We start from the raw sequence: 15334 nt of genomic DNA, 5'->3' as shown, positions 1-15334 counted from the left end.
TCTCCCTTACTAAAAAGCCACCAGTGTTTGTTACTATTAATATGTGAATAGTTGTAAAAATGGTGTATTTTTATGAAAAAAAAAACTGCTTGCATACTTGATTTTGAAAATTAGACTTTTCGCTTTCAGAAAATAAAATTAAAAAGTAGCCGTTCCATCAGAATTTTGAATGGTCTAAATCAGTGATGCCCAAAATACGGCCCGCGGGCCAAATCCGGCCCGCCGACACTTTGGCACAAAGTGTAGACCCCCATTATTTTTCCAGAGGAAAAAAAAAAGGTTTTAAAATGTATCTTACCTACGTTAGGGCACTGATGGATTGGTCCTATGACCTTTGACACTTGCACGTTTAGGAAATGAGGGAGCCGAAGAAACTTCAAGTGGACTCAGAATGATAATAAGTCTTGTTTAGCCAAAATATTTTATTTGTAAAGAAAATGAACAACAAATAAACGGAACTATAATACAAATATGACGCCATTCTTGGTTTTGAGCACAAATTAAAAAAAAAATACGCATAGACATTGAGGATATGGAATATTTAGCTAAAATTAGAGACAAGAAAATGAGTCGTTGATAAAGCTAATTCAATCTCAATTTGTAAGTACAGAAATGAAGCACTTTTCCGACGTTTAAAAAAAAGAGATAACTTTCAGACATCGCATTAATTAATGTAAGTACTAGATCCACAGGTTTCTAAAAAAAAAAAAAATGTTTCAGATCAATTTAGTTTTTGTAACTTTTCGATCATGTGACCCGTTACACGAGTGACGGAAATTAAAATGGCCCGCACTTCGAATTAGGTTGGGCATCGCTGATCTAAAACATTATGATGTCGGATTTTCACTATTTTGTTTTAAATTACGATATCTAAACGGGACGGACTAATGGATGGACAGACCACACACAACTAATAGCGTCTTTTCCCCTTTCGGGGGCCGCTAAAAATGACTTATGTCTTCTATTCCGAGGATTAAGGATGAGCGCAGTGTTTCACATGAAATACGTAATACCAGTTGCGACCTTCACTTTTATTCCACACCTGAAATACAGGTAAATCTGATGACTCCGAGGGGGCTTATTTAAGTTACATAAGTCTTCTGCGCCTGTCGTCTACTAAAGAAATTAATACACACTTTTTATAATTGTCAAGAATATCTGTATGAAGTCATTTGAAGCACTATTTTATTAGGCCTACACCTATATCTAGACCTAGACTTTCAGGTATATTTTTTAATCTAGATCTAAAACTAGAAACCTATAGTTCTCAGTTTGAAAATAAGTCCCTATAATTAGGCCTATATTTTCATTAAGAAAATAATATTAGTAGCCAATTGTATTTTGTTTAAAGGGCAGGGGGAGAGGAAATATGAAAACAATATAATTAACAAGTAGAATTACACAACACTCAATAAAGTAGGCCTACCATAGTAAAAATATGGCACTTTTTTTTCGCTCTTAGATCAAGATATAACTTTATTTAAAGATTTAAATTTAAAAAATGAAACAAGAAAAAAACGACAACTAATCATTAATTCGTTTTTAAACATGTATTTAATTAATGGGGAAAAATCAAATCTCAATCGCACGCGCATCCGTGGACTACTCCTTTTTTTTTTTTTTTTAGCCGCTCCTGCTAGATTAAAAACTCCCTCTAGCGGGCTGAGTCACCCCAACCTGCTATATAGATCTGTACTTTACTAACAAATGATTAAAAATAGATGCACATGTTAATAAAAACAACTTTAGTTCTATGAAATTTATTTAAAATCTGCGATATTTAAAAAAAAAACTTAAATCAGATTCTCTTTCATCTCTTTTGTCGTATTTTTGTTGAGTACAAATGTATTTAGTGCACGCTTTACGTCTTTTAAACATTAGTAGCAGACAAACCTAATCAACATCCGGTAGGAGCGGAGATTGCCGAAGGTATCCGAAGTCTTGTTATTACAATGGCCGACAGTAAGGATTGAGAACAGACGACGCTTACTTATCGGTAGTTCTGTGATAGCGCTTTAGACATGAAAAAAATTAAAACATGAGTTCAGGAGAACAAGGAGCAGAAGGCGGAGCAGAAAAAGACGTGGAATATTATTATAGACCAGGTAATAATTCGTTTTATTTATTATAGCAAGTGCTCATCTCTCGTCTGGCAGTGAGTTGAGTAGCTGTACTGGCATCCGAGTCCAAGACTCACTGTTCCATCAGTTCTGGCTCTGGCCATCAGAGAACTGTGCCATGCTTCAGCGAACATGGTTTCATAGATACATCCTTTAATTTATGACATGCTCTTCCTTAAAGACGTAGAGTCTAAGAGTATGTGTTTTACATTTTGACTTTGAAATGAAGAATTAAATTTTAAACTTGGACAAAGAAATCAAGTAAATTTTAAACTAGAATACTGAATAGATCTTTAGAAATGAAAAAATTTCATAAAGTTATCTCCCCTACTTAGGCTAATAATGTTATTAAATATATCCTTATACAAACTTATAATCTAGATCAGATCTAGAGATCTTTTTATTAATATGATCCTCATCTAGATCTAGATATCTAGATCTATATAGTTAATACAGATCTACCTTGTCTTGTCTTAAACTAAATTCTGCTAGACTCTAGATTCTATCTATATTCTCTGCAGTCTGCTCTAGTTACTAGATCTAAATTATTCTAAATACACTTTATAAGGCTAGATTTAGAATTTACTAATTATTTAGATCTCTACCTCTGGATTCTAAAGACCATTTTTTTTTTTTTTTTTTTTTTTGCTTTTTAAAGTTTGTACAATCCCAACTGTATATAATAAAATGCAATAGAAACATACAACAGATTTCTGCCTGTAAAAAAAACCCATAAGTAACTGTGTTAGGAAGACACTTTGCACAAATATCCTTAATTTTTATCACTTAAAATCTCTAAGATTAAATAATATTAATTACATGACTTTTTAAATATAAATTATGAAAAAATATAAGAATTTCATTCACCATTATTAGGGTCAATAAAATGTTGCTTAACATCAGGTAATCTCTATAAAGCTGAAAACTATAGAAAAAAAAGAGAAAGATACTAACCTAAGTTACAGTCACAGTCTTTATCTACAAAGCTGCAAAGGGGATATAACCTTGAATGTCATATATGGTTTAACTGAAATTAAAAAGAGCAATGATCATGCTTTGTGCAACTTTAGCGCCAAGTTATCAATTTGATTCCATGTCTAAGAATGGAACAATACTTATGCTATATAAATTGCATTGACTTTGATTCTGAAGATTAAGTGCAGCATTTCACAAGACCAAGCAAAAGAATTATAGAATTTAGGAAGCACAAGTTATAAATGTGTATGTTATTATTGTTTAGAACTATTTCCCTTGGCATGGGGGGTTAAATAATGTTGTGCAATATACTAATTAAGTCAAAGAGTGTGTTAATAAATAGACTCATGTACCCAGCCTGCGTGTTAGTATCGTTTATTGTTGTTTTGTGTTATCTAGGGTGACACTAAGCTAACAAAAGTTTGAATTTAGTAAATATATACACATAATCTAGAATCCAGGTCAGACGAGTACCTAGCATTTATTTGTGGAAATAGACGTTAGTTACATGAAAAATCTTGTCATAGGTTTTTATAGAATTTTATAAGGTAATCATCAATCCCTAAAATAAAAAAAAAGAAAACATTATTTTGTAATAACACTTCTTCTGGAATAAATATGAACAGATAGAGAATCACACTTTGTAAACCTTTATTAAATATAAATACCTTGCACTAATTTTGGGTTAATAAATACTTCCACCTAGACTTACTTTATTTTGAAAATTGAAAAGAAATTGTTTAGTTTAATAATTATGACTTTTTCTAATCTGACTTTCTATTGGATGTTTCTAGGGGGTCGTAGAAATGATGGACTCAAGGCTGCTGATATTGTTCATGTTCTGCGAGAAAGAGTAGCCTACCTTTCAGGTTAGTTTAGGTGCTGATAGCAAACTGTTTATTTGGAACTAATAAAATATGAAGGCCCCCATTTTTTTTGTGAATTCAGGTTATAAATATTTACCTAATTAGTAGTTTATCCGTGATATTCACAAATGACTACTAGTTAATTTTTGTCTAAAAATAGCGATTCATTTCACAGATATGTAGAATACCTTTCAACCCAATAATTCTATAAATCATGGTAATAAAATAATGATATTAAAGAGAGATTTTTAGTTTCCAGTGGTATCCCCTTAAAAAAAAAATCCAAGTGGCAGTTTTGGTGTTGCTACCCAAGGGTTAGAAGTAATGCTGAAATTTTGTTGGATCCATATCTCAGCTTCTAAGTCAACCTTCATCATTTTTAGTTAACACATTGGGCAGAATATTTTTTTTTTTTTTTTTTTAATTTTATTTTATACATGTTACAATGCTGGGCTTTGTAACTGGTAAAGTGCTTGGGTTTCTGAACCAAGGGCTCTTTAGTTAGAATCTCAGGAAAAAAAAACTGGGATTTTGAACTTCAGGATTTTTACGACCCCCAACTCTAAGTGTCTGACATATGTTGGGGAAGTAAACGAGGTCATTGTGCTGGCCTCAGGGAACCCTCATAAACTGTTGGCCTTAGATAAGCTTTACACTTTTCCTTTCATTTATTTTTTGTCTTTTGCTACAATAAATTATAAATAAATTATAACTTTTATATAGCGCTACTTTCATGTTTATAGCATGCTCAGAGCGCTATGGTCCAATCTCATTTGTGGACCAGTGGGGGTGAGGGGGTATCTGGTAGATGGTTTTCCATGCTGCCTTTAGGAGCTCGGTAAACACAACTCTGCTGAACCTGTTGAACCTTGAGCTCCCTTCATAGGTAGCCAAGCCAAGTTCAAGCGTACTTGGCCTCTTGACCATCATGCTTCCCACAATGTTAAAAGGTCAAATCAATGAGATCAAGAGAATAACGTTTTACTGTATTCAGTCTTCAGTTCTATCAGATATTTTGTGTAGACTTTGTAACTTGGATACTTAGAGTGGTTGGTGGATAAAAAAAATCCTTTGCTGTTACCATGTTTCAAAACTAAATATCTAATTATTCACATTCTCATTCAGGTGGTAGAGACAAAAGAGGTGGCCCAATATTGACTTTCCCCTCACACACGCACCCTGAGAGGTTAAAATATGAAGATCTCCGCAGGCTGATGACCTATCTTGCAAGCGTTCCCAGGTAAGTGAGTCTTTAAAAGTACATGTAGCTTCATTTCTTTCAACATAAGTAATTGCATAACATCTGTTTGGTTGTTTAGATATTAATTAAACATATAATTAAAAAAAAAATTAACCTTATGAAGTAAGGTCGATGTATTGAAACTTCATTATTAATTTCATTACTGATTAATAACGTTCACTTCTCTGAATTCTTGTGATTTACAATTATCAGAACCTACTCTACGTATGGCATATTCTTTTACCGTCCAGTGGTGAATTCTTTTAAAATTGTTACCATCTTGGTACTCTGATAAACATCTACTTCCACAAACAAATCTATGATCTCATTCAATATATATTCCATTTATTTCGATGGTATTCTTTACTGTAACAAGTACTATAATGTATAGATTATAGAAAGTGTGCTTTTCTTTTTATTTGTAAAACTTTAGCATTTAAAAAAAATACAATACAAAATGAAATTATTTATATGAATTATAAAAATGTAAAATATCAGTATCTCTTTGGTAGTATGATTTTTTTAGTTCAAATAATTAGCTGGTACAATCAAAACTTGACATTGGTACTTCATTATTTGTCCAGGATAAGTCATTTTATTAAATAGAGTTGACTGTATTTCAAGGGTCTTTTAAAAGAGGCTACAAAATGTAGTATCTTATTGATTAAATGAATGGCATAAGAAATTGATATGTCTTTAAATCTCTTCTATAACCCAAAGTCAGGTACCCATTAGAGCTGGGTGGACTCAGAGGCGCCCGAAGATCCTGACATTAGTTAGGGAAAAGTAAAGGCGGTTGGTCGTTGTGCTGGCCACATGACACCCTTGTTAACCGTAGGCCACAGAAACAGATGACCTTTACATCATCTGCCCTATAGACCACAAGGTCTGAAAGGGAAACTTTACTATAACCCAAAGTAAGATAGCTTTTAACTATTTGGAAAGAAAAATATTATTCTTAAGTGCTAGTACCTGAGATGAACTCCATTTGGTAGCAAGGCTGGAAGGATTAGTCCTCCTGTAGAGCCTTAGAAACTCTGCTGTTAGGCATAGTGCCTTTAAGCTCCCATACAGGTCAAGTGACTCTGCAGACAAACTATCCTGCAGTTTCCGGACATGCAGACTCTCTTGCAAGATATGCGCCACTGTTTCCACAGACTCTCCACAGTGTTTGCAACGGGTATCAAAATTTGGCCGGAACCGGGCAAAATAAGCACCAACAGGGCAGTGCCCCGTTCTACACTAAGCAATAATGGATTGTTCTGACCTTTTTAGCCTCCACCATGCATCGTTGTGGTACGGGCGACGCAAATGTTGCCAGACTCCAGGGGCTTTGTTGGAGCCATCCCAGGATTTCAACCAATTGTCATGTTGCCACTCTTGGATTAATGTTGTAGCTTGGTTTAACATACTTGGGGGTTCAAAAGTGGGCACGGCCAGTGCTCCTTCTTGTGCTAGAGCATCAGCCGCCTCGTTACTCCTTGCGCAGCAGTGCGAGAGCACCCACTGCATAAAGATGACAGCTCCAATAAATAGGCGGATGTTATTTGTGGCGCCTATTGCCTCTTCTACCAAAGGTGACCCCCCCCCCCCCCCCCCCCCCCCCCCCAAAGCCAGCCATGGCCTGGAGGCAGGAGCTAGAATCGGTAACCAGATATCGCAACGGTTTCCTTTTTACTGAGTTTTTCCCCTATGTTGCGTAATGCCGTGATGATCGCGTGAGTTCGTGCTGTTACCTAGATTTAGTGAATTGGTTTCAAATATTATATCCACACTGAGAATACTGAAGAACCAAACCAAGAAAATATACTCTTTTTCTTTAATTAATGCACCTGGAATATGATATGAATATAAATATTTTGTAGAGAGTGAAAGATACTAGTATATTATGTCATACCAGTCACTTGCCAGATTAGCTTGTGACATGAATTATGAAAAGCATAAAATGTATGAAACTTTCTGGGATTTTTTACTATGGGAACACATAAAATATTAAAAAGCTAAAACCAGGCTATTGTAAAGAATTATCAAATATTTTGTTTTTGTTTCATAGGACTCAAAGAAATGGTGTTTGTATTTATAAGAGCCATGTTTCTATTCACATGTGCTTATGTGTGGGAGGGGTTAGGGTAGGACTATTCAACCCATTGCACTGATTGTTTTGAAAGTCTAAATTTAGACAGTCATTACCTCCCTTGGACCACTGGGGACAGGTCTGCCTTTCAAATGAGGAGTCTGTGGTTATAAAGTCAATACCTTATTGCCACAAGACCTTTTAGGAACCAGAGGACTACAACATCACACGCGTATGCACACACACGCACATGCAATCACCCACATCCTTGAAAACATCTTGTTGATGGATTTAAATAAAAAAGTCACTCTCCCGTCTTTATTTCTTTCTTTATTCTTTGGTGAATGAGAGGACTATCTCTGTATTAGCTATCATATCACAATCCTTGTCATTGATACTTATGTTTCATTCACTTATTACATCGATATTTTTAAACTGTTGTTAAGACATGGGATTGAATTAAAGAAAAATAACTCACCGATTCTCAGATTGCTTGTATCTCTCTGGTTGCAGAAGCACAATCCAAATATGATCAATCAATACTCTTTGGTTAAAGGAAATAATGTCACAATCTCCAAATCAAATTTCCATATCCCATTCACTAATACAAATTAAAGAAAACAATCCTCAATCCTCCATAGAGAAATTCAAAATCGTTACTAAAGTTTCTTTAATACACAGCATGAACAAAAATCACCCTTCTTCGCAAGTGGAAAAAATGGTTAGTCAGGGAGGAACAGGGTTAAAGAGGGAAGAGTGTCTAGAGAGATATTCTAATAAAACTAAAAAATTTCAACCTTCTTATAAATGCTTTAATTATTTAATTTAACTAATAAACATTGCTAAAAGATTACTCTAGAATACAAGCCCTTGATATCATTTGTATTTACAATACATTATATGATTTGTATAATTCTTGTCAGCATGTCCTGGTTAGTAAGTTTAAGACAGGTCAAGTTGGTTAAGTGTAGGTCGGCTAAAAATCAGGAAAGATCTCGAACTCCTATTTTGTAAACAAAGGTCTCTAGGAAAAATTAATATTCCAAAGAAAGTTCAAAGGGAGGGTCTAGAATAAGGTAATCATCCAGAAATGTCTTTTTGGAAGACTATAGAAGGAAAACAAAGTAAGATATCAGGCATTGTTGGTCATTAGTCATTGGTCAGTAGTTAGTAGTTATCATTGTTCATTGCGTACTAAGGGTGCCAGGCACCCTGAATACCAAAGGCTGTTGGCATGCCCCCATCTCTCAGTAGTGTATATTTGTTCATATTTGCATAAGGACAGTCACTAGTAAGCAATATAAAACTTAATATAATGTAAATAAAGTTAAAAAAGCAACAGAAATGTATCATTTTATATTGGTGCCCCCTATGCCTGCCCCATCATGCCTCCCCCTTGGTAGACCACTGATGGAGACTTAAAGGTAACCCAAGTTTGAAATTGAAAATATCACTTTTAAATAATGTAAATGAATACTTTTTGTGTGTGTTTACAAGTAAAGCTGTTGACCATTGTCATGATTCCTACAGCTAGATCTTGTATGTATTCAATGATTTAAGAAACATGCTATTATTATATTCTTCTTACCAGTGATGAAGTGAGAGAGAAAGGATTCACCATGATCTTAGACATGAGGGGCACCAAGTGGGACACTGTTAAACCCATTCTAAAAGCTTTACAGGTGAGTTTTAGTCTTGTTATTTTATAGCATAAGCAGTAGTTCAACGCAGAGTCAAACATCTGTTAAACTTACATATAAATGATATTTTGTTTTACTAGCAGATTCAAATTAGGTCTAATTAGACTCAAATATATACATTCATGAATTTTGGCATAAAGCTGTTTGACTATTGCCGTTATTTTTATTGTTAATGAAATCTTGTCTTTAATTCAAGAACAACATGAAACATATCTTATTTCTTCTAAATAAATCAATCAGGAGTGCTTCCCTGGCAATATAAACATGGCTTTCATTATCAAGCCAGAAAAGTTTTGGGAGAAACAGAGAACCAGTCTTGGAAGTTCCAAGTATAACTTTGAAGTAAGACTGTTTATAATGTGTAGACGTTTTCTTTTTAACATTGAAATGAATGAATCAGTTAAAATTGTGTACTCTTTGTGTACTGTTTATTATCACCTCATGTCCCCTGGGCAATCCTACAATCTTTTGCTTCTGTACTTTATGAAGTATAGCTCTGAATAGAAAGCTTATCTTATTTTTTACACTTTGTGTGTCTATGGTCTGTCTGGCCAAAAGTATGTACACATTATTTTGCCGACACCCAATCTCCGATCAAAATGAAATTTCGGACAATTATTTCTTTTAACTGACAACACAGGAATGAATAAAAAATTAACCAATTAGTTTTTTAACTATTGTTAATAAATTATTATGTTTGGTATCTCGATCAAGAGAAAGAAATTTTATTTGACTGAGGTATAATTAGTCCCCTTTCCAAGGGAAAGAAATAGTACTTGGCTGAAGTGGTGGTATAAGCTGAATTAGTCCCTTCTTTCGATTGTTGTCTGAGGATTAGTACATATTTTGCCGACACCCAATCTCCGATCAAAATGAAATGTTTGGACAATTATTACTTTTAACTGACAACACAGGAATGAATAAAAAATTAACCAATTAGTTTTTTAACTATTGTTAATAAATTATTTTGTTTGGTATCTCAATCAAGAGAAAGAAATTTTATTTGACTGAGGTATAATTAGTCCCCTTTCCAAGGGAAAGCAGGGTTCGTACGCGGTCTGGAAAGTCTGGAAAAAGTCTGGAATTTCAAAATTCAAATTTCAGTCTTAAAAAGTCTGGAAAATTGCTACTTTTCGAGGCAATTTTGTTAAACGTCTGGAAAAAGTCTGGAATTTGAAGAAAAAAAATTAATCAGGCGCCGTAACCGGTAAAATGCTAGGCTGCTAGATCTAGTTGGGCATAGAGGCTTCCATTAGGCCTACTAGATCTATTGTTATGGGGAAAGCACGCGCAATCACAGCATGTCAGTGAAATGCCAGCCATTTTCTAGACGGTGTACTGTAGACTTAAATCAAATTTAGTAATAGATCTAGTCCTAGACTGCCCTAGACTATAATAGTAACTAGTTTATTATGACTGCTGTTAGTAGTGTTAGTCTATATTATTTAGATGGTCGATCAAATTTCAGTAAGGCTACCAAAGGTCGGGAAGTTTTTGGCCTAGAAGATTTATTTATGCATGCACGAAACTCCCCCTTCCTTTTTAAATAAAGAAAACAAATATATCTCGTCAATGATGTCAACATAGAATATATAGGCCCCTAATCTAGATCTAGAGTCTAAACTAAAAGACTAGACCACAAGAATTACTCACTAGATCTAGGTCTACTACTAGATTTAAAAGTCTCGATCTATTCGCGACTTAGATTACTAGATCTAGGTCTACTACTAGATTTAAAAGTCTCGATCTATTCGCGACTTAGATTACTAGATCTAGGTCTACTACTAGATTTAGTCTCGATCTGTTCTAGGTCTATTAGATTACTAGATTTAGTCTTGATCTATGCGCCACTTCTTAATAGATCTAGGTTTTCTACTAGCCTAGAGTTAGTTTCCATCTATGCGCGATTACCCCCCCCCCCCCCCCGGTTAAATAAAGAAAACATTATATAATAATATATCTAGTCAACATAAAATATGCCTATAAGATTGGTAGAACTTCCCATCGAAGGCCCCTAGTTTTTCAGGTAAATTATTTGGCAGCTGTCTTTGTGCACTTGAGTCTAAACTAAAAGACTAGGCCTTTAGAATGACTTACATTACTAGGTCTAGAACTAGATTTATTCTTCATCTATGCGCGACTTAGATTACTAGATCTAGGTCTACTACTAGATTTAGTCTCGACCTATGCGCGATTTCCCTCCTCTCCCCCCCTCCCTCCCGTTAAATAAAGAAAACAAGTTATATTACATCTAGTCAACATAGAATATAGATCTAGATCTTAGTCTAAACTAGAAGACTAGGCCACAAGAATGACTTAGATTACTAGTAACTAGGGTTACTATTGTGAATTAGGCATAAGTAAGCCACTAATACAAATTAAATTTAAATTTCAATACAGTTACTCTAACTCTAGATCTTTATTTATCTCCTCCAATAGAATTATAGGCCTACTAGAGGTAGGCCCTCTAACCTAGGCTAGTCTAAATAAGTCTTTACTTTTTAACTAGTATCTAATGTTTAAGCCACTAAATATCTATATAAAAATTATAAAACTATTGGACTTGTTATGAGATTTAGAATAAGATTTTACAACTAAGTTAGGCCTATTAAACTATATAGGCCTACTAGATCTATATCTATTAGCCTAAATTGCCCAAGTCTAAGTGCTACAAGATTAGTGACTTTTTTTTCCCCCCTTGTTTCGTATGATCCTTCATAATAGAAAATTATTATTACACCCTAGTGTCATGTATCAGTTTTAGAAACCCTGTAATATTTGGTGACTAGTAGTCACTGAACTATTCCGTGCTAACTGCACGAGATTTTGTTTGGTCAAGTAACTGACCACGAGGTGGACACCTCAGTTGACCATGGACTCTGGTAGATAGAGGAGCATTATTATCTCCTCAGGTATATTATATAAGCACTGAATAATTATTATGTAGTATGCTGTTCTTTTCATTGGATTACATTTTGTGATGGCTTAAGTTGCCAATATCTTTTGTGATCTATATTTTATGTGTAATAAAATTTGTCTGCTACCAGTGTGTTTATCAATAATTCTAAATGTTGTCGTTGGAGACTTTAGTATACTAGTGTTATTATGCACTTGCAAATCTAGTGCGTGTAAGAAAGTATTTAGTTAAGAAGAACATTATAGTAGTACCAGAAGAGGTATCTACAACACACAGAGACATTCGCGTCTACAAGAACCAGGCTGTGACACCTAGTCCAAACCTCACACATGACAGCAGGGGTTAGTTATTGGCAGGGTTTGAACCCAAGACCACGAATACAGCAGTCCAGAGCGCATACGGCATGCTCAGGTAGCCATCCTTTTTACTGTTAGTAAGTCTGGAAAACATAAGATAAATATCTGGAAAAAGTCTGGAAAATGTCTGGAATTTATTTTCACAAAAGTTGTATGAACCATGGAAAGAAATAGTACTTGGCTGAAGTGGTGGTATAAGCTGAATTAGTCCCTTCTATCGATTGTCGTCTGAGGCTTAGTACATATTTAATTATATGACTGATCCTAACTAATGGATAAACTTAATATAAGCTTTTTTTTATAAAAAAGTATTTTTTTAATGTATTTTCTTGTTCTTTGTTTTATTACTATTTCACATAGAGGTTGAGTGCTAGGCAGACATCTCTCCCCCCTCCTTTTCCAACAAACTTTGACCTGACTTCATTCAAAATGCTTAAAAATCAATTAATTTTTTTGTTCTTGTTTCCTTAGACCAATATGATCTCCTTAGACAGTCTAAACAAAGCCATTGAACCCAGTCAGCTAACAAGGGAATTTGATGGCACTTTAGAATATGATCATGAACAGTGGATACAACTAAGACTTGTAAGCCTGTTTAAAACAATTGCTTTACTTAGTAGTTTTAATTTGTCATTTTTTGCTGACAATTAAGATATTTAGTAGAATCTGAAATGAAAAATAAAAATGCTTTTATTATGTGAGATTGTAAACTTAAGCAGTGGCGTTGCAACCATCACTTTATCACATGTGAGAATAGAGTGTAAGGACACTATCACTTATAAAAGGTGGTAAATACGTTGGAATGTCTTTTTGTAAATGTACCGATAGATACAGGATGTTTCAATTTTCTTTGTATGGTTTGGGTTGTGGTGGTAAGGCAACATCATATTCTTGAACCCCATCCCTCTGGGTAACACTGGTCTTCATTGATATATTTTTTAAACACAGGTTTTGATTAATGTAAAAGCAGTTACGTATAAATGAGTTATTTTGTATTCTAACAACTGATAGACCTAAATTCTGTTATAATGTATTGATTTATGTCTCACTATTTTTGTAAAAATCACTTCAAGTGTCATGATAATAAAAAAATATAAATGAAAATGATCTAGGTCTAAAAGGTTAGCATATTTTTACATTATTTGTGATCAATTTGGTAGTAATCTTTTATAATAGAAAATTGAAATGGAATGCCAGCATAAAACTAACATATTGTAAAGCTATTTCAATCAAGTATTACTTTTAGAAAATCCCATAGACCTAAGTAAGATATTCAAAGCATAATTCAACAAAACAAACAAACAATACAGATGCTGGAAGAGTTTATATGGAAAGCCTTGGACTTGTTAGACAAGTTGGATGAACTTGGGGAGATTCTCACCAACCCAGAGCTGCCAGATGATCTCAATGGTGCCCAAATGGTGCTGGAAGAACACAATCACTTGAAGAAAAGGGTGCAGATGGCTCCTGTGGAGCAGCTGGCCATGGAAGGGCATCAGATTCTGCAAAGGATAACTGGAGAGTACAGTGGTAAGTCTATCATGGAGTTTTTTTTATTTATTCCAGAGGTATTTGTATATTGATTTAGCTAGAGGAATTTGGTTGTGTAAAGATGTTGGTCAATCTGATTTCGTTCTTAAGGTAATTGGTTGTGTAAAGATGTGGATCAATCTGATTTTGTTTTAGATTTATCTGGTTGTGTAAAGATGTGGATCAATCTGATTTAGTTTTAGATTTATCTGGTTGTGTAAAGATATGGATCAATCTGATTTTGTTTTAGATTTATCTGGTTGTGTAAAGATGTGGATCAATCTGATTTTGTTTTAGATTTATCTGGTTGTGTAAAGATGTGGATCAATCTGATTTGTTTTAGATTTATCTGGTTGTGTAAAGATGTGGATCAATCTGATTTTGTTTTAGATTTATTTGGTTGTGTAAAGATGTGGATCAATCTGATTTTGTTTTAGATTTATTTGACTGTGTAAAGAATATGGGTCAATCTGATTTTGTTTTAGATTTATTTGATTGTGTAAAGAATATGGGCCAATCATAACTGTTCTAGAGGTAATTGGTTGTGTAAAGATGTGGATCAATCTGGTTGCACACAAATTACACAATTTTGCTATGCTAGTAAATTAGTGGTGCCAATGTAATGTATATCTGTGACCTAGGCTTCACTTCTATGGAGAAGTTGACAGAAACCTACATTTTCATTACATGCTCATAGAAAACAAATGGGTTGAATTGCTGTTTCATTTAGGCTAAACAAATTTAATGTTGCTCATAGGTCTTGTCATTTATAAAACACCAAGAATGCAATTTAGAAAATTTGGTAGAATGGAAATGTTTAATAAGCAGATTATAAAATAATACAAAAATTAAGTATTGGTCAACTTTTTAATTTAAAATCTAAATTGAAATAGTTTCTAAATTTAAGAATACTCGCCTTGTTCATGCCATTGCTGTAATAATATTCATAGATGTTGAAGTGGGACATAAGTTTAGTTGTAAGAATAAAGAGGAGAGTCCTGACGTCAAATATTCAGCACAGCTAATACAGTTCTTGAAACATTTCTTTTAATTCTTATTTAAAATAATGTTAAAAACAATTGACAATCAAAAACTTGAATATATATAATTCAGATTTATACAAGTCTGAGTCATTTGAAAGCCGTTGCATAACTTGTAGTCAATACAATTTGATTTATGTTTTGTGATGGTAAACAAACAAACAATTGAAGTCAGTGCTGTGAAATTTGATATAAAGGTGATATGTCTTATCTAGATCAGCAATTCTCAAGTTAAGGAGTGGGGTTAAGGAGTGCTGTGAAATTTGATATAAAGGTGATATGTCTTATCTAGATCAGTCATTCTCAAGTTAAGGAGTGGGGCATGATACTTTTTATTATTATTGCTTTTGTATAGCATGTATTTTATGCTCTATCGTGTTCAATGTGCTCAGGTCCTGGTGGCAGGGCGGGATAAGGGATTAGGTTTAGATTTTCTGCAAACATAAAACAGTCAAATCTAGAATTAAAAGTCACTCATCTACAAGGGGATTTTAACACAATTCTCTTCAGTTAGTA

At 34.0% G+C, this 15334-nt stretch overlaps 1 protein-coding gene across 2 annotated transcripts in view; it reads left to right on the top strand.

Annotated features, from left to right (window-relative positions):
* Positions 1-1922: 1922 nt before the first annotated feature.
* LOC106074210 (kalirin-like) overlaps positions 1923-15334 on the top strand; it is a 213023-nt gene continuing 199611 nt past the window's right edge. For both annotated transcript variants that reach the window (XM_056014173.1, XM_056014172.1), the window contains exons 1-7: positions 1923-2105; positions 3890-3964; positions 5087-5201; positions 8867-8957; positions 9216-9317; positions 12720-12833; positions 13559-13778. In XM_056014173.1, the coding sequence (XP_055870148.1) occupies positions 2039-2105; positions 3890-3964; positions 5087-5201; positions 8867-8957; positions 9216-9317; positions 12720-12833; positions 13559-13778 (784 nt within the window). In that variant the 5' untranslated portion in view covers positions 1923-2038. The remainder of the gene's footprint in view (positions 2106-3889; positions 3965-5086; positions 5202-8866; positions 8958-9215; positions 9318-12719; positions 12834-13558; positions 13779-15334) is intronic.

The sequence above is a fragment of the Biomphalaria glabrata genome, chromosome 16 (assembly GCF_947242115.1).
Source record: "Biomphalaria glabrata chromosome 16, xgBioGlab47.1, whole genome shotgun sequence".
Classification (NCBI taxonomy): domain Eukaryota; kingdom Metazoa; phylum Mollusca; class Gastropoda; family Planorbidae; genus Biomphalaria; species Biomphalaria glabrata.
The sequence above is the reverse complement of the archived record's forward strand: the minus strand, read 5'-3'. Positions and strand labels throughout refer to the sequence as shown.